Source organism: Engystomops pustulosus, chromosome 1 (assembly GCF_040894005.1).
Source record: "Engystomops pustulosus chromosome 1, aEngPut4.maternal, whole genome shotgun sequence".
Classification (NCBI taxonomy): domain Eukaryota; kingdom Metazoa; phylum Chordata; class Amphibia; order Anura; family Leptodactylidae; genus Engystomops; species Engystomops pustulosus.
This window is the reverse complement of record NC_092411.1, coordinates 157,784,071-157,810,646: the sequence shown is the minus strand read 5'-3', so window position 1 is coordinate 157,810,646 and position 26,576 is coordinate 157,784,071. Positions and strand designations below refer to the sequence as shown.

Here is a 26,576-nt window from a genome sequence, read left to right as displayed (position 1 = left end):
ACCTACATCAATATAACTGTTTAGTGGATCCATTCACAAACTGAGAAATGATTGTAGAGTGAATAGGATGAAGAGCAGAAATCAGTGTAATACATTTTTAAAGGTTTGCCTTTTAACCTGAGCCTTACAGTAAATATTACATGTGTCATAAAAACATGATTTATTTGACCTAAAACATTTCACATTGACCAAAGTATCAAGTTTTCATAGCCGTGTGCCAATGTGTGTAGTCTAAGACAACAGCTCCTCCTTTTGTACACCGATAGAACAGCAGGTGTCATCGCATAGATACTACAACAGTTTAGCAGCCCAATTCCTTCATATTATAATAAAAAACAGGTATTGTAAGATTGTGTGTTCATATGTGTAAAAGGTTAAAAATAAACTTTAATACCTGTGCTTGTGAACTGAACAAATCTTCCTCTGGACCAGGACATTTCATAAAAGGTTTTCTAGCTATTTCTTCCTTGCTTGCTTTAGTCTTATATGGAGATTGCAAGCCTTAACCTTTACTTCTGTATTTTGGATTATTTGCCTGTTTTATGACTATTTATTTGCCTATTGATTTTTTCACTGCATTTACCCACTTGGTTCTGACCTATATCTTGTCAACTACTCTTCTATGTTTGTATTGTCGTCACTGGTGCCCCTGCCCCCTATATCCAGGGTTGCAGGCGGACCCGTGTGCCTTCTTGTTCCCTCCGAAGCCAGCCTGCATGTTCACTCACCTCTCCTGGCTCCAGTAGCAGTCTCTGCGGTCCAGCTTGACCGTTCCTGTCTCCTGGGGGCATCTGTAACATGTGGAATCTGGAAGATTTAAAGGGCCAGCGCAGCGATAATTGCTGCTGGCTGGACACCTGCTCTGATAGGATCCTGCCTCTTCCTGTGTCCCCTGCTGGATCTTTGTGGTTCCATGCCTGAGAGAAAGCTTTGTTCCATGCCCTTTGCGATCATCTTGATTTCCTGTTGTGACCTCAATTCTGTTCCTGATTCCGATCCTGTGCTGCCTGTCTTGACCTACCGCTACGTCCCCGACTCCAATCCTGTGCTTCCTGTCTCAACCTTCTGCCTGTCCCCAACCACGCTTCTGCCTCATGACTTTGTACTACGCCTTGGCCGCCACCTTGTGGTACCACGCCTCAGCAAGTCCAACCCACTTTGCGGTGGGCTCTGGTGAAAACCGGGTGCCACTTAGACTCCTTTCCCAGGTGTTGGATTGCGTCATCATCCACGGTGGTCAAGTGGGTCCACTACCCCTGGTGTCTGACAACTGTCTAGTCTTTGTCTCCATGTTTGAAGGTAAGGAATGTTGACCAGTTGTCACCTATTGCTTAAGGTAAGATGGGCATTTATATAGGGACAATTGATAAGGGGTTTAGTCTTAGGACTCACTGTCCTGATCTGTCCTTCCAGGCCTACTCTAAACGTGCATAACTAAAACACCTCAGCATGAAGTACAAGATTTATGAGAAATAATACAATACCACATATTTATGCTGGGTGGTGGAAAATAAAATCATTAATTTAGTTCAGCGTACCATAAAAAAAGTTATCTCTTTTATTCTATAGGTCACTACGATTACAGCGATACATTACTTATTTTCTCTTTTTTATGTCAAAATCATCTGAATGCTTGGCAGGAAATACAAAGCAAAATCCGAACCATTTCCACTCATTTGTCTAGGTCTAAAACGGGGTACCAAATTGTCAGGAACAGACTTGACAACACATTTGTTGGCAGTGTCAAAAGCTCTGAAACCTCTGCACTGGATGCAGCAGACCATCCCGTCTATCTCAATGTGGGAGAATAAGGTGTCTCAGCTATGCCCTCTGGAGGAGCTGTCTAGTTGTGTTCCTCACACACATGAACAATACGAGAAGATTTGGAAACCCTGACTCACTTATATCTCCACCTCAATTCCCGCGTAAGAAGTAGTAAGGTAACCCTAGGCTAGGAGATGAATCTAAGCTAACAACACTAAACCCATTGCTCAGAACACTAAAGGTCGACCACACAAGGTTGCAGTGGTGGTCATTAAGGCAAACACGTTTTCCTTTGGAAACATGAAGGACTCCTAGAAAAATGGTGTTATTTATAAGTGGTATGTGTGGAGAAAACCAGGCACTGCTCATCGCCTGCAATCCAAACAGTAAAACATGTTGGTGGCAGCATCATGCTGTAGGGGTGTTTTTCAGCTACAGGGACAGGACAACGGGTTGCAATTAAAGGAAAGATGTAAGCGGACAAGCACAAAGATATACTAGATGAAAACCACTTACAGAGTGCTCTGGACCTCTGGACCCTAAGCACATAACTAAAATAATAAAGCAGTGTGTGATCATTCTCAGCCAGAGCCCTGGACTAAACCCAATTGAGCATCTACAGAAAGACTTGAAAATGGCTATTCACCAACATTCACTATCCAACCTGAGGGAACTGGAAAGGATCTTCAAGGAAGAATGGTAGAGGATCCCCAAATCCAGGGGTGGAAAAACTTGTTGCATTCCCAAATATACTCATTGCTGTACTAGATCAAAAGGTACTTCTACTCAATACTGAACAAAGGGCCTGAATACTAATGTCCATTTGATATTTCATTCTTTTTTGTTTAATAAATTACCAAAATTATCTATATTTATGGCGTTTGTTTCTGTCAAAATGAGGTGCAGAGTGTAGATTAATGAGCAAAAAAAAATATATAATGTATAATATAATAATCTTAATTTATATAGTGCCATCATAATCTGTAGCACTTTACAAATCAAAGGGGACAAATACAACTATAATAAAATATGACAGAGCACAAACATTCATATGGAACAAAAGGAGTCTGGTCCCTGCTCTCAAGAGCTTACAGTCTATGAGTAAGAATGGGGTGACACAAGAGGTAAAAAGTTTATATAATGGTCCAGCCATTCTTCATAAGGGAATAGAACAAAATATAATATAATAAATAGAAGTGCTGATAGAAGGACGATAGACTAAGATGAGAGAGGAGAGGTAGGGAGTTGCAGCATTATGCAGAGCTTTATGGATGAGGGTTATAATTTTAAACTGTATTTGAAAGGAGAATATTGTAGTGACTGTCACGAACTGGAGGCATCTGTGAAGCGTTTGATCTGAAAGACAAGCCTGGCTGCTGCATAAATAATAGATTGGAGAGGAGGGAGTTTGGTGAGTGGAAGACCGACTAGTAGAGAGTTACAGTAGTCAAGACGAGAGTGGATCAGAGCAACAGTTAGCATCTTACAAGTTTCAAATGTGAGAAATGGGCGGATTCTAGAGATGTTTCTGGGATGAATGCGGCAAGAGCGAGCAAGAGATTGAATGTATGGTTCAAAGGAGAGGTCGGAGTCCAGCACAACCCCAAGACAGTGGGCCTGCTTCTTTGGGGTTATGGTAACCCTACAGACCGAGATGGAGAGGTTTAGGATAGACTCTGTTAGTGGATGGTGGAAAGACAAAAAGTTTGGTCTTAGGCTACATTCACACGGGCGTATGATTTCTCCAGTCCCGTATTTACAGGCCGTATACGTGACGTTTTTCATCTGTATGCAGCACGTATGTGACCCGTATTTTATACATAGACTTCTAGGGCATGCGGAACTGAAATACGGGAGAAAATAGGACATGCTCTATATTTTTATACGGCTAGTATACGGTACAGTACGCTCCAGTGTCAAAAACAGTAATATAAATGGTTAGACATATTGTCCATTGAAATGAATGTGGCCATATGTAACCCGTAAAAAAACGGTACGGATATGGACGTTTTCATACGTCCGTGTAAATGTAGCCAAAGATAGAGTTTCAGGAAGAGAGAGGTCATGATGGTATAGACAGCAGAGACAATCACAAGTGTTCTGGATTAGGCCAGGGGTGATGTTATGTGCAGAAGTATATAGCTGGGTATCATCAGCATAAAGATGATATTGCAAACCAAACTTGCTGATGGTTTTTCTAATGGGGGCAGTATAGAAGGAGAAAACAAGATGACCTAGGACTGAGCCCTGAGGAACAGAAGAAAGGAACAGAAGAAGAGAGAGATCCAGAAAAGGAGACCCTGAAAGTGCGGTCAGAGAGATAGGAAGAAAACTAGGAGAGTGCAGTGTCCTTCAGGCCAATGGAGCATAGCATCCTGAGGAGGAGCTGGTGATCCACATTATGAAACGCTGCCAAGAGATCCAGAAGAATAAGGAGATAATAGTCACCTTAGGATTTAGCAGTAAGGTGATCATTGGAGACTTTAGTAAGAGCAGTTTCAGTAGAGTGCATAGAGCGGAAACCAGATTGCAGGGGGTCAAGGAGGGAGATAGCTGAGAGAAAACGAGAAAGTCAAGAATAGACCAGGCGTTCCAAAAGTTTGGAGATGAAAAGGAGATTAGAAACTGGTCGGTAGTGAGCTGCTAGATGGGTCCAGAGAAGGTTTCTTTCATAATGGGGTAACAACAACATGCTTGAAAGATGAGGAAAAGACGCCCGAGAGAGAAATTGAAGATTTTAGTGAGGTGACAAGTGACTGCTAAGGAGAGGGACTTTAAGATATGAGGGGATGGAGTCCCTGATGCAGGTGGTGGGGCATCAGAGGAGAGGTGCCTGGACACTTCTTCCTCTGTAATAAATACAAATGGAAGAAGCACAGACACCCAATAACTGAAAGTGAAAGAGTTACATAAGGATAGTAGATGCTATAAGTGGGTGTCCGAGTGTCACACGGACCAAATCTAAAATAGACAAAAAAGACGCTGAGCACATATATCTACTTCCTATAAGATACTTGTAGAAAGTTCAAGCAGCACACAAACGAAGGTGCAGGTGGGTGCAAGCTCGCTGAGACCATGCTTCAGGTCCTTCAAATGTAATACACGAGAATCAAGCAGCACTCCAGGGCGTCAATGGTTAGGTGAAGAAAGTAAAAATGCTTTATTCCATGTTCAGAAGTACAACAAGGTACAGCAGCAACGTTTCGGCTCCAAGGAGCCTTTTTCAAGCCAAGTGACATAGGTGAACAGGATACATATATACCACAAGTAAGTGATCACATGATCAAAATGAACCCCACCCCCTGAATTACCATATCGTGCCAGGATATCAAAACATAATCCCCCTTACATTGCATAAAAGATTATATACAGAAAACTGGATAAAGTGCTAGTGCATACATATACAGTGCTAGTGCATACATATATAAATTATTTTTGTAGGTGGTTCCCTAGACAACGCGGCACGGCCCCTGTTATGCGCAGACCATCCTCATTCTAGCAGCGCTGTGTTTGACAGCTCCTGTCATGCGCAGTAGACTTCCCCCTTTTTTTGCAGCTTGCGTTCCACCTGCGTTCCTCATTCGTTTTTGGTCAGCGTGCGCTGGGCGTCTACATTGCCCTTTTGTGCACTATCGCGGCTGAGAGGTGGTGACATACCCAATACATGTGTTTTTAACCCGTTCTTCTTGTACACTGCTTGCAATTATACTTGTTGCACTTGTCACTTTATTTGCACTTTGCACAGTAGGTGCTTTACAAGTTTACAAAGTTTACAAGTTTACAAAAATAATTTATATATGTATGCATTATATGTATGCACTAGCACTTTATCCAGTTTCCTGTATATAATCTTTTATGCAATGTAAGGGGGATTATGTTTTGATATCCTGACACGATATGTTAATTCAGGGGTGGGGTTCATTTTGATCATGTGATCACTTACTTGTGGTATATATGTATCCTGTTCACCTATGTCACTTGGCTTGAAAAAGGCTCCTTGGAGCCAAACATTGCTGCTGTACCTTGTTGTACTTCTGAACATGGAATAAAGCATTTTTACTTTCTTCACCTAACCATTGACGCCCTGGAGTGCTGCTTGATTCTTGTGTATTACTTCCTATAAGAGTTTTTAATTAAAGCGCATTATTTAAAATGTTATTGCATTTAGTTATCCCTATACTGAACATATACTGATATGTACTTATATGTTCATTGGGATAAAGGATATAGGGATAACTACATGCAATAACATGTTAAATTGTCTGCTTTAATTAAAAACTCTTATAGGAATTAGATATATGTGCTCAGCATCTTTTTTGTCTACTTTTTCCTCTGTGACTGGCTCAAAGGAAGAGAGGGAACAGTGTGAGGTATAGGAGGGAAGAGGATGAATGGAGTTAGTGGAATGGGAAATTATCTCCTGGCCAATGCAGTCGATTTTATCTTTAAAGTAGGTGGCCAGTTCTTTAGTCCCAAGGTCTGTGACAGGTTGCTGCACCTTTGGTTTTAGTAAGGAATGAAGAGTATTGAAGAGTCTTTCGGGGTTGTTAGTAAGCGAAGATATTAGATTAGTAAAATAGACCAGTTTAGCAAGATGAAGAGCAGAGTTATAGGATTTGTGCATAAATTAGAAGTGAAAAAAGTCAGCGAATGTGCACTGCCGAAGGAAACGGGTTTGTGGCGTGTGCCAAGATTGCCTATATTTGTGTCAAAAGGCTCAAACTGACGGAGCCCCAACTTATCCAGGGCGCTTTTGAGAAGATGATTATAATAATTAGTAGCCAGGTTAGGACAGGAGAGAGAGGATATGGGAAACTTTTTTGATATTACCAGATTTACCAGCAGATTTTCCATATACTGCATTAAACAGGGATATTGGTTGATACAGATCCATTTGATTTTGATATTTAACTTATTTTGGGATTCATAGTATAAATGCTTTTCTCATCAATTTGGGTAGCTTTCTTACTTCAAAAATTTAATACACTAAACATCTCTAGAAGCAGTGACTTGGCAAACATCTCATACAGTTCCCACCAATTAATTTTCCTTTTAGCAAAATTGGCTATTTTAATTCCTAACAGGTTGCTTCCAATGCCACTAGAACCATTGCTTACAAAATGACCAAAGTATCAACATAAAAACTTTATTTTGAAAAAACTGTGATGATCATAATTAGAGAACAACAATAACTAGCACAAAGAAACATTTTCTGAAAGTTACAAAAGTCACCAATCAATAGGAAGTATACAGGTCTTTGAATGACTTCAGAACACCTGCGGCCACAGGACATTAATAGTCTCACACTGCTCTGGGGGGGATTTTAAGCAGCCTTCCAGTCTCTTACCCATTCGTGTGACTGTTTCTTAACCATAACTTTATCACAAAGGATTATCCAGAGGTATCCAATTGGTCTGGCAATTTCATTGTTTAAATGTTTTCTGTTTCAAGGAACTGCTTTACCCGTTTTTCTGTGGCAGGGGATATTGGAAATCGCTGGTTGATTGAGTGAAGAATGAAAGGAAGGAACCACACGTGTTGTTGCCAATACACACTTGCATTCACTCTGGCATGTAGATGTGTGAGCTGTCTTCAGCTCCTGCGGCAGAAAACATTCTGTATTGCATTATTTTATTATTTGTAGTATGTCTGCCGATCGAAGTGTGTATCGAAACCCACCTTATATATATATAACAAGTAATAAATGTTAAGTATTAAAGGGGCATTTGGGACCCTAAACCACCGTGTGTGGACCTGTATGTGGGATATATTCTATCCTTTGGATCTAAAAATACAGTAAAAAGTAAAATAATAGAATTGAAAAAAAAAGAAAAACTTCAGTTCATATTTTTTTTGTTCGTATAACCTCTATTTCAGTAGAACTCTAAATATAAACAAATTAAAAAATGACAATCTATCACAGTATAAAAAAAGAATATCCCAGTTGGTGAACCCTTTCATGGAAAATAGCCCCTAAATGTCCAAATTGCCACTTTTGCAAAACATAATTTGAATAAAAAGTGATCAAAATGTTGTACAGTCCCCAAAATAATGGCAAGGCAAATCTAATATCCTGTAAAATATGACACCAGATCCATTCTCCGTAGTATGAAAAAGTTATTAGTGTCAGAATATGGAGAAATGAAAAAAAAATGTTTGCACCAAAGGTTTTAATCTATTAAAACATAATAAAACCTATATAAATTTGGTATATTTGTTTCTGTTCCCTAGACATGAATCCAATCAAGTACAACTGGTACATTATGTTTTGTTCCATCTACCAACACCACGTTAGACTATCCAGCAGTTGAGAGAGAACAGTCAACTGCTTAATCACGAGCATACCCAGGTGTTGTAGGAAGCCGTGGGTGGAAAATGCATTGGTCACAGCCTCCCCCAGTATATAGCTAGCTAGCCAGCCCTCTTCCCAGCATATAAAAATTCCCCGCAGTTCCACTTCTTGATCCAGTCATGCCGGCAGTGACGGGTTCAGACTATTATGAGAGGTGCTAGTGTGTACGGGCCTAGTGCTGTTGGTGGGCAGGTATCAAGAAGAGGACCTGTGGGTGGGGCATCGGAAAGGTGAGTACAGAGTGTTTATATGCAGAAGTATAAGCCAAGTGGTGCTTTTTCAGCACAAAACTTGTACTGAAAAACTTGGCTTATACTCAGGTATATACAGTATTTACTTAATAAAGAATGCAAATGTTAAATTTAATTCTTTGATATCTTGGATGTGGTGTTTTAGTGTTCCTTTAATTTTTTTTGAGCAGTGTAAATAGAATACATTTAAGGCTACATTCATTTTTTTTTTCATTCCATTGTAAGTAAACATAGGATTCCTAAAATATGGTATCAACCAAGAACTTTTTAGCTCAGCCTTTTGTTGTAAGTATAAGTCTTCAAATGTGTGTCTAGTTTTTGAGATTTTTTGTAAGGTTTTAGGCTTGCTTAGTGTTTGATAACACTAAGACCAGTGGCTCATTGTAATGAATACTGTGCAAAAATGCCATAAACTGTAATACAGTAGTATTGCAGTATATGGTAGGAACAATCAGACCATCTAGGGCTAATGTACCCTAGAGCAGTGGTGGCGAACCTATGGCATGGGTGCCAGAGGTGGCACTCAGAGCCCTCTCTATGGGCACCCTTGCCATCACCCCATAGCAGAGTTTATCAGACAGGACTCAAGGCCTCTTGCAGTCCCAGGCAGCACAGGACCCTAGAAGGAAGCTACAATGATAACCAAAGCTTTTTCTCCTTCTTTCTACTGTATTGCTGTCCTCAGGTGCCAATACAATTTAAAGATGTGACAGAACAGGGAGTAATAAGTTACTGCTTAAATTGTTGCATTGGCACTTTGCAAAAAATATTTGGGCTTTGGATGTAGTTTGGGCACTCTGGATCTAAAAGGTTTGCCATCACTGCCCTAGAGGGTCTAAGAAATAAATTAAGAAAAAAAAGTTTAAAAAAAATAATAAAACAATTTCAAATAACCTAAGTTTGAACCACCCCAGCTTTCCCTAGAACTGATAGAAAATGTAATAAACCGTAAAAATCACGTACACGTTAGGTATCTCCACGTCTCAAAATGCCGATCGATAAAAATATAAAAACGGTTATTGATGGCGGTGAACCCAATAATGGAAAATGTCCGAGGCGCTACTTTTACACCATTTTACATCACATAAAAATGTAATAAAAAGTGATCAAAATGTTGCACAGTCCTCAAAATGGTGGCAATAAAAATGTCAGCTCATTTTGCAAACAATGAAAAAGTTATGGATTTTTGAAGTTGGAGAGCAAGAGATGAGAGGAAACACCATCTGTCCTTAAGGAGCACCTGTCACCCATAAAAAAAGCACTAGAAGCTTCTTACTTCTAATGCTATCTCAGATGCAGCAGTGTTATACTGCTAGATTTATCAGAACCCTCCGGATAAAGCTAGCAGACACTGTTGCGAAGTACAATAAAAATGCCAGCAAATTGATGAGGGGGCGGTCCGAGGCACTGCCCCTCCCACTACATAGGCAGTTACTGCATCCTAGTCCAACCCCCTCATGAAAACACCAATCTGCTTTGGGTCTGGTCGGGTGTTCCTATTGTACTTCACAGTAGTGTTTGTTAGCTTTATCGAAGGTTTGAAATGCATTACAACAACTGAGGAGATTTGCCTAATTATATTAACAAGGGTTAACATTTGTGTTTACATAACTGTTAACTAAACGTATGTATTAGCTCATTGTTAATACGTACATTAACATTGCATTTTGCAAATGTCAATAGTAATGCAATTAGGAAAATCTCCTCTACTCACAGCTGTTGTAAATGCAACCAAAATGGCCCCAGTGATGCAATTGCATCGTAATAAGATTTTAGGTGCAAGTTTTGTTCATTTAACAGGTGAAAAACATTTGCTGAATGAAAGACATTTGTGAAACAGGTTTCCCCTTCAAAATCAAATTCACCCTTTCAGCAACTGTCTTTCACCCATTTATTTAACAAAACTGCACCTACAACTGATTGTGATGCAGTTGTAACTGCAATGTGTGACCACACCCTTAGAGTCAAATAAAAGCAGTGGTTACAGAATCCTCTTTGGACTTTGAGTCCTGACCCACACCCTGGGCTGCCTTGCTGGAAGCTAGGATTGTCAGTGCGGTCTCAGTGGAACAACAAGGAAGATTAATCTACAGAAACAAAAGGCAGCACATGCCCCAGTTTGCCTGGATGACACCAGGCAGTGCTTATCAACTGCCTAATATTATCCCAATAGTGAAGCATGGTGGGGACTGCCTCATGCTGTGGGGTGTTGTACCTCAGGTAGGCCTGACGATTCAAATTCTAACAAGTCTAAGCGTACGCCCAACACAGCTATTTAGGGACAACTAAGACAACCACTTTCCCAAAGCCATAGCTTTTCTATTCCTGTTTACAGAAATTTATAGGACACCTACCATTTGATTTGATACATTAAGAAAACATACCTATAGAATTCTGTAGCTACACTGATGCAGGATCATATCTTAGTTAATCCCTGAGCCGAGTGGTTTTGCTGATATTAAATCTTCTGCACAAAATTTTTTTTGCTGTGTTCAGACACCATTAACCCCTTCAGGATTCTAATTTTGGCTTCTAGGATAAGGCTTCATTTTTCAAATCGGCCCTTTGTCACTAAGCGCTTTTAGGCCGTTTTCAGATTGGTAAAAACACATGTTTTTGTCTGATTTTTGTTGCGCAAATTCAGAAAACCGGACAAAAACGGATGCGTTTTTAACGATCTGAAAATGCTCTAAAAACGCCACATGTCTTCACCCTAAGTGGTTATAGCTTGGGAACGCTTCAAAGAGAACCCATCTGGCAAGATAACCCCTCTAATCTAAATATATTTTTATAAACTACCATTAGAGAGAATTGCCTCTATCCCTTCATTGTCCCTCAACATGCCTGTAAACCTAAGCAATGAGGTCCTAAATCTGTATGCAAATGACCTGAGAGATGTCCAATGAGTCATTATCATATTCAAGCTGTCCAGCTTATTCATGAGTGTGAGACACAGCCACACCCCCAGTGCTGACTGACAGCCTGTATAATGGTGTAATGTCTCCATGTGCTGGCTAGTGGCCACGCCCCCTGCAGCCTGTGTGTATAGGAGAGATACAACAGCTCCAGGCAGCCATGTTATAGCAGAACATGTCAGGTACTTGTATAACTGAGGGGTAACAGGTGTGTGACATCACTGCTTGACCATGTGACAAGTCTCATTTACATAATGAAGAAAATATGATTTTGCATTGATTAATGTATGAATTAACTAGATAAAGGCTGTGTAGGGATCCTTGTGATCTGCTCCAACAGGTAGAGTTGACAGAAACAGATCTACTGACAAGTGTCCTTTAACACACCCAGGGGATTGAGATTATTTTCTCAAAACATAGTACTCCAAATTAGTTTAGAAATTTGGATGATATCTTGTGTTTAGCAATTAAAAAGAAAACTGAACTTTTGGGGAAAAAAAAAATTGAAAAATTCTTATTTTCCAATTTCTAAACTCTTTTAAAGTAGATAGTCACAGCATTCAAATCCATAACTTACATTTTCAAATGTCTGCATAGTTTTTTAGGACAACATTCATTTTAGGTGGAAAATTCAAAAATTGATTCCCAATTTGAGTGTACCGATAACCCATGTGTGGTGGCAACTTGATGAATGGGCACATGGGTGGCATAAAATGGGAGCCATCCAGAGCAGATTTACATTGTCAAATTGGGGTCCTCTCTCCCCAGCTTCCCTCTTTTTGCATTATCCTCATCATTACAGATAGATAACTAGAGCATTTTCAGCTTATGGTTGGTTTTGATATTTATATATTTGATTAGACTTTTGTTCTCTTGCCCCATGTTTGAGCTTGTCATGAGGGTTCGGTGCTAGGGGGAGCTGGTGTGTTTCAGGATGTCCAGCATTATCATATGCTTGGCCCTCCTGTATGGATGTATTTGTGCGATTGTCACTTTTTAGATGGTTCTCTCTTTTCTGTGTTGTGGTGTATTTTAATACAAATAAAAAGTGAGTTTTGGTCATATAGCATATGTCTGTTTCGTGTTCTCTTTAGCGGTCTTATTTTGAAGTGTAACATTTTTAAAAATAACAGCATTTGTTAAAGGAAACCTACAACTTAAAAGTGGTAGTTTTACATACATATACATGGCACCAGCTCAGGTCAAGACCAATACACTGCTCTACAATAATTATGAGCTAGTGCATGCTGACAGTTTACAGTCAGACCCGCAAGGCATCTGACAATAGGACTGCTGGGGCACTTGACAGACCTCAGGGATGCCCAGATGAGGATCAAATGAACCAGCAAGTGGCATGGGGGGGTCGGATCCTTAAAGGAATCACCCTTACACGCCACAGTCATGCTTGATTGTACATAACCTGGGGACTGCCTGCATGCAGGTAAGAACCAAATCTTGTGTTTGGGTTTTAAAAGATCAGATCTGCATTTAATAACCTATTTAAAACAATTCTATGCCAAGACATTAAGTAGGCACATGGGTATGCTTTGAAAATTAAAGTGTTGTTGTTAAAAACAGAAAACAAAATATAAATGTTTTATTTAGAATTAAAGCAAGAACTTTATATCAAACACAAATAGAACTTCCAATGACATAGCTGTATTCTGGAGTGTGCATTTATTCAACATCAAACATGCAAAAATTCAGTAAAGATGACCCAGCGTGAAAAAAAACTTTCAAACATCTTTCCACTACTATCTGCTCCACCCAGGTCCAGTTACTACACCAGCAAAAAAGTAGAAGTTGACAATATTTCACAAATCATTTCAACAGACTAAACAAAATAGCTCTAAGGTTGCAGAACATTGCAGGGATCTAATCGTCATCAGAAGAATCTCTTTCAAATGTGTAAGCCATGAAGCAAGCATCTGGTCTCTTAGGGACAAGGGGATGTCCAGGTCTCACAATCTCAAAGCCCAAGAAGCTGAAGGTGCGGAGGAGTGCAGCTGAAAATAAACAAATCCATTAGACTCAAACCCTCATGTTAGGACAATGCTAAACAGTGTATATACAGTGAGTACTGAAGTCTGGCCAACATACAGGGACATCTCCATGGGCTTCCCACATTCATGCACAGGAGGCCTAGTAGTGCAGAAATAAATGGAAGCTCTTTGCATTCAGTGCAGCACATCACTGGAGACTGTAGGCAAATCAGATCTCACCACAGGCAAGTGTACTACTGCAGGTTGGTTCTTATTACACACTAAGGGATTTGAGGAAAAGGGTTAGAGTATTCACCTCTATCATCTCTGTTCTTGTGGAAACAGATGAAGACATGATCAACCTGCAGCTGCTCCTCTGCAAATTCCAACAGAACAGCAAAACTAAAAAAACACAAAACACAAAGCTTTACATATTATACTGCATAATATAGATATATGCAACAATAAAACATTTGTACAGGTTTAAAACTTTGGTGCAGATTTATCTTAAAGTGTAACAATTGCAGAAAGGAACATAATGCTAGGGAGTGTTGTGAAAGGCCATCGATTTAACAGTTGAATACAGAGCCAACTTTTGTAAATCCTGATGTTTAGATGGGGACAATTTTAGCAAAACAACCTGTTCTTCAAACTTTAGATAAACGCTTATAACTGCATGTTATGCACACTTCCTTACCTATCTTTGCTCCCATCAGGGAGTGTGCCGGTCGGTATTTCTACATATAGGTTATTATTGTTTAACACGGCTCTCCAGTCCACTTGTTTGCCATCCGTTAACCTGGATTGGACATTTAAAATTCTGGTCCTGCTATTGGATGTAAGATCTTCTGTAATAATCAGCCTATTATCCTGCAAACAAAAAAGCAGAACATTAAACAACTCAGAATAGGAACTAAATAAAATATGGCATTATGTCTAGCACAGTGTAAAAAAGAAATGTATATAATGAATAATTATATATTTTATGTGTGCAGTTAACCAGAGGTAGGATAAGATTTAAAGAAATCATCTCAAACGCTTGTTCCCCACTCCTTTCTCTAAAATATATTTAATTTTAGGAAAATTAACTTTAGCAGAAACCCAGCTGGCCCTGTCTGCAACAGGAAAGATTGTTAAATAGCCTCTCAGATACTTCTTTTTTTTTCTAATCGGTTATTATAAGTAAAGACAGAGCGGTGACCAAAGCCAGGAGTGACAACTGGTGTCAATGATTTAAAACAAATCCAGATGAAATAAATAGGATGTGAACTAGCCCCAAATCTACCTGCAATATGTGCATCTCAGGCAGTAAACAAGGTATCACATGGGTCCATATTTGAGTCCCATGTCATTGACATGCAAAACCTGTTCACAGAGCTGCATACATGGGCAAGAAAAGGACCAGTCCTAAGTTTTGCAGTTCAGACAGCAGGCTTGCACATGGGGCTGGTATTCATGGACTATGTTCAGAATGTGCCCTTATGTAGGTTGCACACCAATGAGTATCAGCCAGATATAATGGACAAACTGTACTAAAACTCATTCACCTAGATGGCATTTTCTGCATGACAACAAATCAGTAAAACAAACCATTATTTGAAGTTCTGGGGAGATATATGCAAGACAGCACAAAAGCAACTTACATAAAGTATTAATACTTACAGAATAAAATAAATTAGCTGAAAGATTGTGATCCCTTTGACTATTCCCTCGCCCACCTGGGATCTTCAGGGGTGGGTGAGGGACATCAGGAACACCACCGAGGCCCTGGACCCAGGTTACTACAGCAATTGAAAGAAACCCTGGAACTAAAAGCAAATACAAGTTTAGAATAAGATACCATTGCAAAAAGATTAAAATTAGAATATAGACAGGTATAGCATAAAATAACTCCACATTTAACAATGAAGACTGCCTTAAGAAAAAAAAAAAAAAAAATCTGATGCAACTGGTGTTCCAGAATTGTAAAATGGCTATACAAGAACAGAGACATGCTTTTGCATCATGGCTGAAGCACTGAAATCAATACAGAGGGGTCAAGCTAGTGTAACTTCATTCTCGTGTTATTAAATATAGCTTGTGCAGTTGGCATAAAGGTGAGTATCGTGCAATTTGCCATAGAAGCAGTGGATTCATCACAAATTCTTGCACAGTGTAAGAATTTGCCATTAAGCCGCTTGATGTACCTGGTACAATGAGGTGGCATGGCCACTATCATACGCCGTCATATGATAAATCTTCACCTGTGTATGAAAGCTGGCCGAAGGTTTAGTTGAACTTAAAGGAAACCTACCATTTCGAATCGTCGGTGTAAGCTGTAAACACCAAGCACCAGCTCAGGGTGAGCTGGTGCCGGTGCTTAGTTTCATTAGTGTTATAAACCGTGGTATCGCGGTTTTAACACTTTTTAAACTTTATAGCAGAAGCTGCTTCGATCGTGCGCACGCAGCACCGAAGCAGCTTCTGCTATAAAGTTTAAAAAGTGTTAAAACCGCGATACCACGGTTTATAACACTAAAGAAACCAAGCACCGGCACCAGCTCACCCTGAGCTGGTGCTCGGTGTTTACAGCTTACACCAACGATTTGAAATGGTAGGTTTCCTTTAATTCACCTTTTCACTTGCACACGCCCAGGCCAACAACTGCTTTCATGACAATTGTCATACGGTGGCACCTTAAGGGAACCTGTCACCATGGACATCATTTTCACTAAAGACAGGCTGCAGAAGCAGTGCAAAAATGCCTGCCTTTTATAAGCATTTGCATTACAGCATAAGTGTGCATTAAAACTTACTTGCACCCTGACAAAATCCTGGGGTAGTCACAGGGGCTAAGCTTTGGTTTGAATGCATTTCAAAACACATGCGAGTTGTCTGTGCTGCGGACTGCTCTGCTCTAGGCCCCCACCTTTGTACTCCTGTACAGCTCCTCCCTCCTGCTCCATCACAGAGGTCACAGCCTGGTGAGCTGACATCAGTGGGAGAGGGAGGAGCTCTAGAGCACAAAAGTGGGTGCCAAGATCGGAGGAGTCTTCAGCACAGACAAATCACACGTTTTTGAAAAGCATCCAAACCAAAGCCCAACTCCTGTGACTACCCCAGGATTTTGTCAGGGTGCAAGGCAAGTTATAACGCACACTTGCTGTAATGCAAATGCTTATAAAAGGCAGAGAGGCATTTTTGCACTGCAGGTGTGATAAGTTCCCTTTCACATGCACCGTGTGATCCTAACATTAGCTACATCTGTCACAGCGCATCACAGATTTGAAGCATTACAGTGGGATTTATTGCAACTAATTTACTTTAAAGGGCACCTACCACCACGAATCTACCTATAAAGGTAGATCGGGTGGTAGGTGGATGTATGGGACGTGAGGATAGCCCTTTTTAGAGCTAATCCTCACGTCCCCGCTAGCGTCACATAAACTTTATTGCCCTAATATGTTAATTTAATTAAGCGGCTACCGGAGCGTGGAGTAGCCGGACACGAGGCTACACGGCGCGGCTACTCCACGCCCCAGTAGCTGCTTTCCCCCGCCTACCCTGTGATCTTCGGCGCGCAGCTCCTGGCAGCTGCGCGCCCTCGTCCGAGAAGCCGGAGTTCTGCGCATGCGCAGTAACTCCGGCCAAGATGCGCGATCTCGGGAACGAGGCCGGAGTTACTGCGCATGCGCAGAACTCCGGCTTCTCGGACGAGGGCGCGCAGCTGCCAGGAGCTGCGCGCCGAAGATCACAGGGTAGGCGGGGGGAAAGCAGCTACTGGGGCGTGGAGTAGCCGCGCCGTGTAGCCTCGTGTCCGGCTACTCCACGCCCCGGTAGCCGCTTAATTAAATTAACATATTAGGGCAATAAAGTTTATGTGACGCTAGCGGGGACGTGAGGATTAGCTCTAAAAAGGGCTATCCTCACGTCCCATACATCCACCTACCACCCGATCTACCTTTATAGGTAGATTCGTGGTGGTAGGTTCCCTTTAAGGCCTCAAAATGACCAGATTTTTACACAGTGAAGTAACAGCACAAAAATGTGGCCTACTGCAAGGCACCATAGACTTCCATTGTGCACACATTAGGTGCTTTAACCATGACAACCTACACCAAGAATGTGCCAACTGGCATGGAACAGTGCTTTCCCATGGACATCAGCAGGGTGAGTGGCAATCACCCACCAGTGTCAGTCCACTTTTTTGTTGCGTTTTTGACACAGCAAGAGACCAGTTTGCAAATGTGTTTTATAATCCTAACCAAATGGAAGCAAGTGTCTTCCACACACTTGAAAAACAAATGAAAGTTAGGACTTTGATAAAAAAAAAAAGTTAAGGGAAACTCTTTCCCAGCAAAGCACAACATGACAATGCAATTAGAAGTTTGTGCAAAAAAAAAAAAAAAAAAAAAAGAAAAAAACCCAAACACAGACTGGGGGGCTGCTAACACCCACAATTAAATTTAACAGGAATGGAGTGTCTTCCAAACGCATCAAAAATGCAACAAACAGTTTTGCAACACATCGCGTGAATGCAGTCTGAGGATGGGTTCACACGTTCAGTTTTTCAGATGGATTTTTGAAGCCAAGGTGTGGATTATAATGGATGAGCACATATCATTGAGAGAAGCTGCTCCTCTATTTTCACTCCACTTGTGGTTCGGACATCTGAAAAACTGAAGGTGTGAATGCACCCCTACACTGTGGATAGCGCTTAGTCAGCATAAAGCCTCATTGCCAGAAGAGCTAATAGGGCGGTCCCTTACATGCATTTATCATGTGTTAGTTACAACTATAACATGCCTGGCAAGCTGACATTTCTAATATACAGTATTCATGCCACCCATGTACTAAAACGACTATAGATTCCAAAGCATCACCAAAACAGCCATTAGAGATTACTAAGGAATATTTTGTATCTTAGTACATAAGCAGATGTCATTAAGTGTGTAAACAATGGCCATTATGATGTAAATAAGTAGCAGGAGGGCCCAACTGCATTTAGAGCATCATACACTGCCCAAGTGTCATCCTTTGGACCATCTCACATTGTCATTAGATGCCCAAGGGGGTATTGGCAATCTCAGCAAAAAAAAAAAAAAAATTTGCTGTAGATAAGGTGTAGAAATCAGGTTTATTTCTATTGTAGGCTATACAACCACAGCTAGGTTTCTTCTATGCCATAGATGCCTCTATCAGATATACTTTTCCAGAGTGCGTCACGAACATTGGATGAGCCCCTAACAGGTCGCAGAGCAGCATTTACAAGCCACAGCCACCAGGAGAACTTCTTCCAAAAGTGCACAATCATCACAGGCCTTAAAGCCTTCAGCCATATCACAAACCACAAAAAATTACACTTTGCATGATTAAGAAACTTCTAGAAGCAGCCTGCCAATTAGAAAGAAAATTCCTCCACAAACAAACAAGTCCCTGACATTCCTGAACCCCCACATTAACACCCCTTACCCTCAGACTAATTCTATTGTATTGTTAATATGGATAATTTCCTGACAATAAGCCAAAGCTTAAACGAGCTCTAGACTTAAAGGGACAGTCTGCTCTAACTTGGGAAGTCATGGGTTACACATACAAAATAACGCCGTGACGTCATTAAGAAAAAATTGGGTGTAAAGTGTCACCACCACCTCTTCATAGGTGGGGACTGACAAGACGCCACCCACCCCTTCCTCAATGCCTTGTTTACCACAGGCCGCTCCAGCAGGACCATACAGCTTTATTAGGCCTCACAACTTCTGCGTCATCAAAATGGCACAAAACGAGAGCACGAACTCATTAGAATGGCGGCAACCTCCTACCTTTCACTACTATTACTGGGAATACTCAGAAGAGGCATGGTGCTGCTTCTTTTATTTCCTTCTTTTTCTCTGGCAAAGCAATGGCTATTGAGTATCCGCTGGAGGGAGGATTTCACCATCCGGCCTCTCTGGTCACGGAACCAGAAAATCCCAGGCCTCTGCCTCTTCAGTCGGAGTCTCTCAAAATGGCGCCCATCCACTCAGAATAACACCTTTTAGTATTCGGCTATAGCCCCGCCCACACCCTGTCACCAGCCTTAGCCAATGCCTACACTCGTCCCCTGTGCCGCCTCGGGTCGCGCGCTCCCAGCCTCCTTAGCTCATTGGTAGACGCAACCGCAAAGGGAGGAAAGTCACATGACTCCTTTCCGCGCCCTGTCCTTAGCCTGGCAACAGCGCGTACACGGTATACTAGGTTAGTGACGTCACTGAAATGGTCGGGGCCGCGCACAAGTCCGGAAGTCGTACAGTTGGCAGTATCGCCAGCTCGGAAAGTCCAGGTCTAAAAGTAAGTGTATGGGCACATAGGAATATAAGAGTATCAGTGGTAAGGGGCATGGCTCTGGTATAGACGTGCCTGTGCAGGGAAATACTTGACGTGATTGTTGCTATGGTGGCTCAGTCACGTGGTGTAATGACGATTGCGGAAAAGAATGGTACACTTGAAGGTCGTGTCTAGAATCGTGCAGTGCATGGTGGTTGTGATGACGTAAGAGTCACGTGCAAGGGCACGCGCCGCTTCCTCAAGCTTCTTTATCGCCTGTGATAGGGATTTGCGGGTGGCATGCTAGTGCTATTCTTTCTGGATCTTATATGACGTGTAGGTCACTTGTTTAACCGTTTACACGCCTCTGTTGTTTTGGGTTTGTGTGTGGGGACAGTGGTGTAAATAGACTCACCTGCCCCCCCCCTCAATTCCTAACAGCCCCCCCCCCCGACCGTGAACAACAATGTGGCAGCATTCACAAGGTGCATTTTGAGACCCGATCCAAAGGCTCCAACTGTGATCACATGCTGATTTAACATTAAAGGGGTTGTCCACTTTCATCAAATTAATATTGCTTGTTTAAAGGGAACCTACTACCCCGATTCTACCTATAAATGTAGAAGGGGTGGTAGGTGGATGGATGGGACGTGAGGAGAGCCCTTTTTTGGGCTACTCCATGCCCCAGTAGCCACGTTACTCCGCTTACCAGGTAAACTTCGGCGTGCAGCTCCTGGTAGCTGCGCGCCCTCGTCCGGGTCCCCTGCGTTCTGCGCAGAACGCAGGCCTTCGGCCGGCGCCACACAGGGCGCTTTTGTCTGCGTTTGCAAACGCAGACAAAGTCGCGCCCACCGGGGCGGGCCTCGGCCCGATCGCATCGGCGTTTCTATGGAAACGCCTGCGATCGGGAACGAGACGCCGGTATTTCGCGTTAAATTAACACGAAACACCGGCGGCTCGTTCCCGATCGCAGGCGTTTCCATAGAAACGCCGATGCGATCGGGCCGAGGCCCGCCCCGGTGGGCGCGACTTTGTCTGCGTTTGCAAACGCAGACAAAAGCGCCCTGTGTGGCGCCGGCCTTCGGCTGCGCGGCTCGGGGGCCGGAACTACTGCGCATGCGCAGTAGCCGGGGGACTCGGACGAGGACGCGCAGCTACCAGGAGCTGTGTGCCGAAGATTACCTGGTAGGTGGAGTAACGTGGTTACTGGGGCGTGGAGTAGCCGCGACTAGTAGCCTCATGTCCGGCTACTCCACGCCCCAGTAGCCGCATAAAAAAATTTGCATATACATTCAATAAAGTTTTCTAAAAGACACCCGGGACGTGAGGATTAGCCCAAAAAAGGGCTATCCTCATGTCCCATCCATCCACCTACCACCCCTTCTACCTTTATAGGTAGAATCGGGGTAGTAGGTTCCCTTTAAAGGAAACCTACCACTTGTAGTGGCAGGTTTCCGATGGCAATACCGAGCACCAGCTCAGGGTGAGCTGGTGCCGGAGCTTATTTTAGTTAGTGTTTTAAACCGCGGTATCGCGGTTTAAAACACTTTTTAAACTTTATAGCCGGCGCATGGAGGTACGCGCTCGGCGCTTACCATGCGCGCGGCTCTCATTCACTTCCTATGTAGCCGCGCGCACGGTAAGCGCCGAGCGCGTATACCTGCCTGCGCCGGCTATAAAGTTTATAAAGTGTTTTAAACCGCGATTTAAAACACTAACTAAAATAAGATCCGGCACCAGCTCACCCTGAGCTGGTGCTCGGTATTGCCATCGGAAACCTGCCACTACAAGTGGTAGGTTTCCTTTAAGAAAAAGTTATCCAATTTACCAATATACTTTCTGTATCAATTCCTCCCAGGTTTCTAGATCTCTGTTTCCTGTCCTTCTATAGAAAGCTATGTTAATTCAATGAATAGAAACTACACCAAATATTTGCTGGTCAACAAGTAGACAACCCCTTAGCGGAGGGTGGAGGGGGAAGGCTGGCTCCCGGTGGGCTGATGAAGGAGAAGGGTCAGGCGGGAAGCCTGTGCGGAGGCTTCACTGGCTGGTGGAGCAGCAGTCAGCTGGAGAGTTATCACTTTGCTGCTGCTCCACCACAGCCGGGCAGCCAGAAAGGATCCTCCGCTGAGCTCTCTGCTCCTGCTGTAGAAGCTCCGATGAGCAAGCTCCGCCCACCAGCTCAGAACTCCTGAACTTCATCAGCAGCTATGTGTGCTGCTGTGTGTAAGCTACAGGTATGTTGCTGGGTGTGTGCTGTGCATGCTGCTGTGCCTGTTGCTGGGTGTAAGCTACAGGTATGCTGTCTGTTGCTGAGTGTATGCTGCTGTGCATGTTGCTGTGTGTAAGCTACAGGTATGCTGCATGTTGCTGTGTGTATGCTGCTGCCTGCTGTGTATGCTGTTTTGTATGTATGCTGTGTATAATGCTGTGTGTATTGCAACATCCCCCACCGGGGCCTAGCCTTTTCTTGGGGCCTGGAGACAGCCGGGGCCCACAGTACCTGAGTGGCTGGCGGTTGCGGCCTTGGCACGCTATTGTCACGGTGCTTGGTATGGGGAACCGGAGGGCTGTCCTACAGCCTGGCAGGTCTCCAGCAGGGTGGTGTTGGCAAGAAATGATGAGGGAGAGGCTGCTATACCGGTTCTCCCTTGGGCAACTCTTTGGGGTCTGGAGTATAAGTCCCAGTGTGGTGGATAGGGTGCCCGTGATGGTGACAGCCGTAGTAGCAGGGACCAGACGGAGGCAGACGTTGAACAAAAACAACTTACAGTTCTTTATTGGAACCGACAGGAACAGTAGCAACGTGCCTTGACAGAATGGTAGAATGGAGATGTAGTTGGAGGGAGCCACAGGAGTAGATCATCAGCCTGGATGCAATGGGCAGGCTGGAAGACAGCTTGTCCTGGGTTGCTTCAGATATCACCCTTGAAGGTAGGATGATACCCCTTTCCTCTCACTAGCTAGCTCTTAGCTCCACTCTTCAGGCAGGGAGCTGGGCTCACCGGCTCTGGTCTGGTGTGCTGGCTGCACTGACTCTTCTGAGTCTCTACTCTGATCTGAGAGAGTGAACTCTCTCCTCACACTGGACTCTTCTAAGTCCATTCTCAACTCTAGAACTTTCCTGACCAGGGGTTTTGTTACTCCCACTGGTCAGGTGGTGGCTACTCCTCCAATTACATCTCAGCTCACAGAAACAAAGTATAACACATGTGATTGGTTGACACATATTACATCACAGAAAACAATTAACTCCTGCCTTACCAGGCAGACTCTACCGCTGCAGTGTTCCCCTGTGTTATGTAGTGACCTGCTGTGGGGTTGATCAGACCCTTCACAGGCTGCAAGCTACATGGTGGGACGTATTCGCAACAACTCCTCTGCCTTGCATCGGCGAGGGTGTTGCAGTATGTTGCATGCATGTTGCTGTGTGTATGATGCTGTACATGTTGCTGTGTGTATGATGCTGTGCATGTTGCTGTGTGTATGATGCTGTATATGCTGCTGCCTGCTGTGTGTGGTGCTGTGTGTATGTTGCTGCCTACTGTATGTGATGCTGTGTATGCTGCTGCCTGCTGTGTGTGCTGCATGTACATTCACCGGCCACTTTATTAAGTACATCTGTCCAACTGCTCGTTAACACTTAATTTCTAATCAGCCAATCACATGGCGGCAACTCAGTGCATTTAGGCATGTAGACATGGTCAAGACAATCTCCTGCAGTTCAAACCGAGCATCAGTATGGGGAAGAAAGGTTCTTTGAGTGCCTTTGTACGTGGCATGGTTGTTGGTGCCAGAAGGGCTGGTCTGAGTATTTCAGAAACTGCTGATCTACTGGGATTTTCACGCACAACCATCTCTAGGGTTTACAGAGAATGGTCCGAAAAAGAAAAAACATCCAGTGAGCGGCAGTTCTGTGGGCGGAAATGTCTTGTTGATGCCAGAGGTCAGAGGAGAATGGGGAGACTGGTTCGAGCTGATAGAAAGGCAACAGTGACTCATATCACCACCAGTTACAACCAAGGTAGGCAGAAGAGCATCTCTGAACGCACAGTATGTCGAACTTTGAAGCAGAATTGCTACAGCAGCAGAAGACCACACCGGGTGCCACTCCTTTCAGCTAAGAACAGGAAACTGAGGCTACAATTTGCACAAGCTCATCGAAATTGGACAGTAGAAGATTGGAAAAACGTTGCCTGGTCTGATGAGTCTCGATTTCTGCTGTGACATTCGGATGGTAGGGTCAGAATTTGGCGTCAACAACATGAAAGCATGGATCCATCCTGCCTTGTATCAACGGTTCAGGCTGGTGGTGGTGGTGTCATGGTGTGGGGAATATTTTCTTGGCAACCTTTGGGCCCCTTGGTACCAATTGAGCATCGTTGCAACGCCACAGCCTACCTGAGTATTGTTGCTGACCATGTCCATCCCTTTATGACCACAATGTACCCAACATCTGATGGCTACTTTCAGCAGGATAATGTGCCATGTCATAAAGCTGGAATCATCTCAGACTGGTTTCTTGAACATGACAATGAGTTCACTGTACTCAAATGGCCTCCACAGTCACCAGATCTCAATCCAATAGAGCATCTTTGGGATGTGGTGGAACGGGAGATTCGCATCATGGATGTGCAGCCGACAAATCTGCGGCAACTGTGTGATGCCATCATGTCAATATGGACCAAAATCTCTGAGGAATGCTTCCAGCACCTTGTTGAATCTATGCCACGAAGAATTGAGGCAGTTCTGAAGGCAAAAGGGGGTCCAACCCGTTACTAGCATGGTGTACCTAATAAAGTGGCCGGTGTATATTCAGTGTGTATATGATGCTGTATGCTGATGCCTGCTGTATGTGATGCTCTGTATGCTCCTCCTGCTTATTTATTTTGGTCCGCATTTGACCCCCTCAGTTACTCTTTTGACCCCTCCATCTACCACCTGCTGATGTACCAGCAAGATCCTCTGAAGAAGAATGGGTAAGTCATGATCATTATAGGAGTAGTGGTTTATTTCATATATATGGCTGATGTATGTATAGATTAAAAATGTGTATTAACGTGTAATGTTAATGTAGTAAGTTGTATGTACATATATATATGTACAGATAGAATGCTTTGCGTATTTATGTACTTTTAGTGTAAATACTATTTAATTTCTATTATTATTTAAATTAATTTCAGTTTCTGAGGTAGAAGAAATGAAATAATCACAATTTTTGCAGCAGTAAGAAATCAGAATCCGGTGTTTTGTATTGTTTTATTGCAAGACACCGTGTTCTGGTTACTGATCACATGCGTTTCCATAGAAACGTATACGCGATCGGGCCAAGACCCACCTCTGTACACTAGTGCTATGTTTGTAAACACTATTATTACTCAAATTGCATTTCTGCAAGCAAAGGTCTTTTGACCAAAAGTGAAAAAATGAAAAGGTATGTATAAAATTTAACTTTTATTTAGATTCTTGTAATAAAACCAGAACTAAGTCTGTGTTTGTCTCTTATTTCGGATAAATGTGCTAGGCCGAAAATATTTAAAAGTTTTTGTGATGGTGGTGGGTTTTGTAATTGTGCGTGATGTAACACCATATAGGGAGAAAGACCAGATCTATAGCTGTAGGGTGTGTGTCTGTGAAGACTCTTTTGCCCTTATTAAAGACAGGAGTGTTCTCTCCAATTGTGGGTTCGGCTGGGTTAGTATTGGCTACCCAAGGTGCCCTGATAGTCTACGGTGCCCACAGATGAGATCCACCAGTTGGTGGTACGTCACCTATCCTCTCTTAATCGACCATTACACATGCACGCTGGGAGGGGGTGTTTTAGGAGTCCACATGCACACACACATACATCCCCACTGATATATTGTTTGCTGTAGTCCTGATGCTTGCGTTGTCCCTAATGTTTGTATGGAGTTTAGTCTTTGATAACTGTCTATTCGTCTCCCTAGGTGTTAGGTTTAATCCTAATATAACCCTCTTAGCATGTCGCTATTGATGTAAAGGTGCCCACTACTTATCATCACTATTTAAAATGTAAGCCGTTCAATCAGACCCCCCCCCCCCCCGACATGTTTCGCCACAATCTGGCGTCCTCAGGGGGTATCAGCCCTGATACCCCCTGAGGACGCCAGATTGTGGCGAAACATGTCGGGGGGGGGGGGGGGGCTGGTTGAACAGCTTACATTTTAAATACGTAGGGAAAGTCCAAAACAGCACATCAAAGAAACAGCAGTGGTGGGTGCAGGCACTCAGAACCAGGCTTTAGGTCCTCCAGAGGTAGGTAATTGAAAATAGGCAGCACTCCAAGTACATTAAAGTACATAAGCAGCGACGTTTCGGCTCCAGGGAGCCTTTTTCAAGCCAAGTGAAGACAGTGTATATATATATATATATACCAAACAGAATGATCACATGATTAAGCAGCCTGCCCCCTAATTTGCATATTGCGTCTAAATTTACAAACATGATAGGCATTAAATATCCACAAAATCATCAATAAATATATACATAGTGAAAGTGCATGTGCTATGGTACAGTACATACAATTGATTTTACAAATATCATCAAGATTGTGTATTATAAAGTGCTAAGTGCAGTGTTACAAGGATAAATTACAATCAAAAACAATGACAAAAGATTACGGGATTTCACCACCCCATCCACGCGCTGCAGAGGGAAAATAGCCAGCCTGTGAGCGCGCCAATAACCTCTGTGCATGGTACGCACATATGGAACGCAAGCCAAAGGAGGTGTAATGCGCATGACCGGAAATGCTGCTATACCATTGTCTAGGAGACCAACGCCGCTAACGCTCTGCTGTCACTCATATTCCTAGGACCAGTCGGTGTAATGCAAAGCGGTACATTGTAAATTATATGCGTGTGTCACGCTAAATAGATGAGGGTCAATGGCACAAAAAGAGGCCATATATACTTATATAGAGTTGGCAGTTTTAGTTGCTACACCTTGTTGTCTACTCTTGTGCAATTTCCCTTAATAAATCAAGGTAGCCATGGTACCAGTTAAT

General features: G+C 42.9%; 3 protein-coding genes across 8 annotated transcripts in view; 2 read left to right on the top strand and 1 right to left on the bottom strand.

The window, feature by feature from the left end:
* The window catches only part of LOC140065194 (uncharacterized), a 192,772-nt gene that overhangs the window by 152,671 nt on the left and 13,525 nt on the right, over positions 1-26,576 (top strand). The window lies entirely within an intron of this gene.
* On the bottom strand, positions 12,865-19,305 carry OAZ1 (ornithine decarboxylase antizyme 1). The gene is given in 6 exon segments (XM_072112809.1): positions 12,865-13,288; positions 13,581-13,666; positions 13,962-14,134; positions 14,927-15,013; positions 15,015-15,072; positions 19,066-19,305. Coding segments are annotated over 6 exon segments (654 nt in total). The 5' UTR covers positions 19,185-19,305; the 3' UTR covers positions 12,865-13,157.
* JSRP1 (junctional sarcoplasmic reticulum protein 1) overlaps positions 19,377-26,576 on the top strand; it is a 79,603-nt gene continuing 72,403 nt past the window's right edge. For 2 of the 5 annotated variants that reach the window (XM_072112739.1, XM_072112748.1), the window contains exons 1-2: positions 19,377-19,573; positions 24,463-24,528. The gene's annotated coding sequence lies outside the window, so the exon portion shown is untranslated. The remainder of the gene's footprint in view (positions 19,574-24,462; positions 24,529-26,576) is intronic. The other 3 variants (XM_072112730.1, XM_072112773.1, XM_072112765.1) reach the window with 3 other exon arrangements.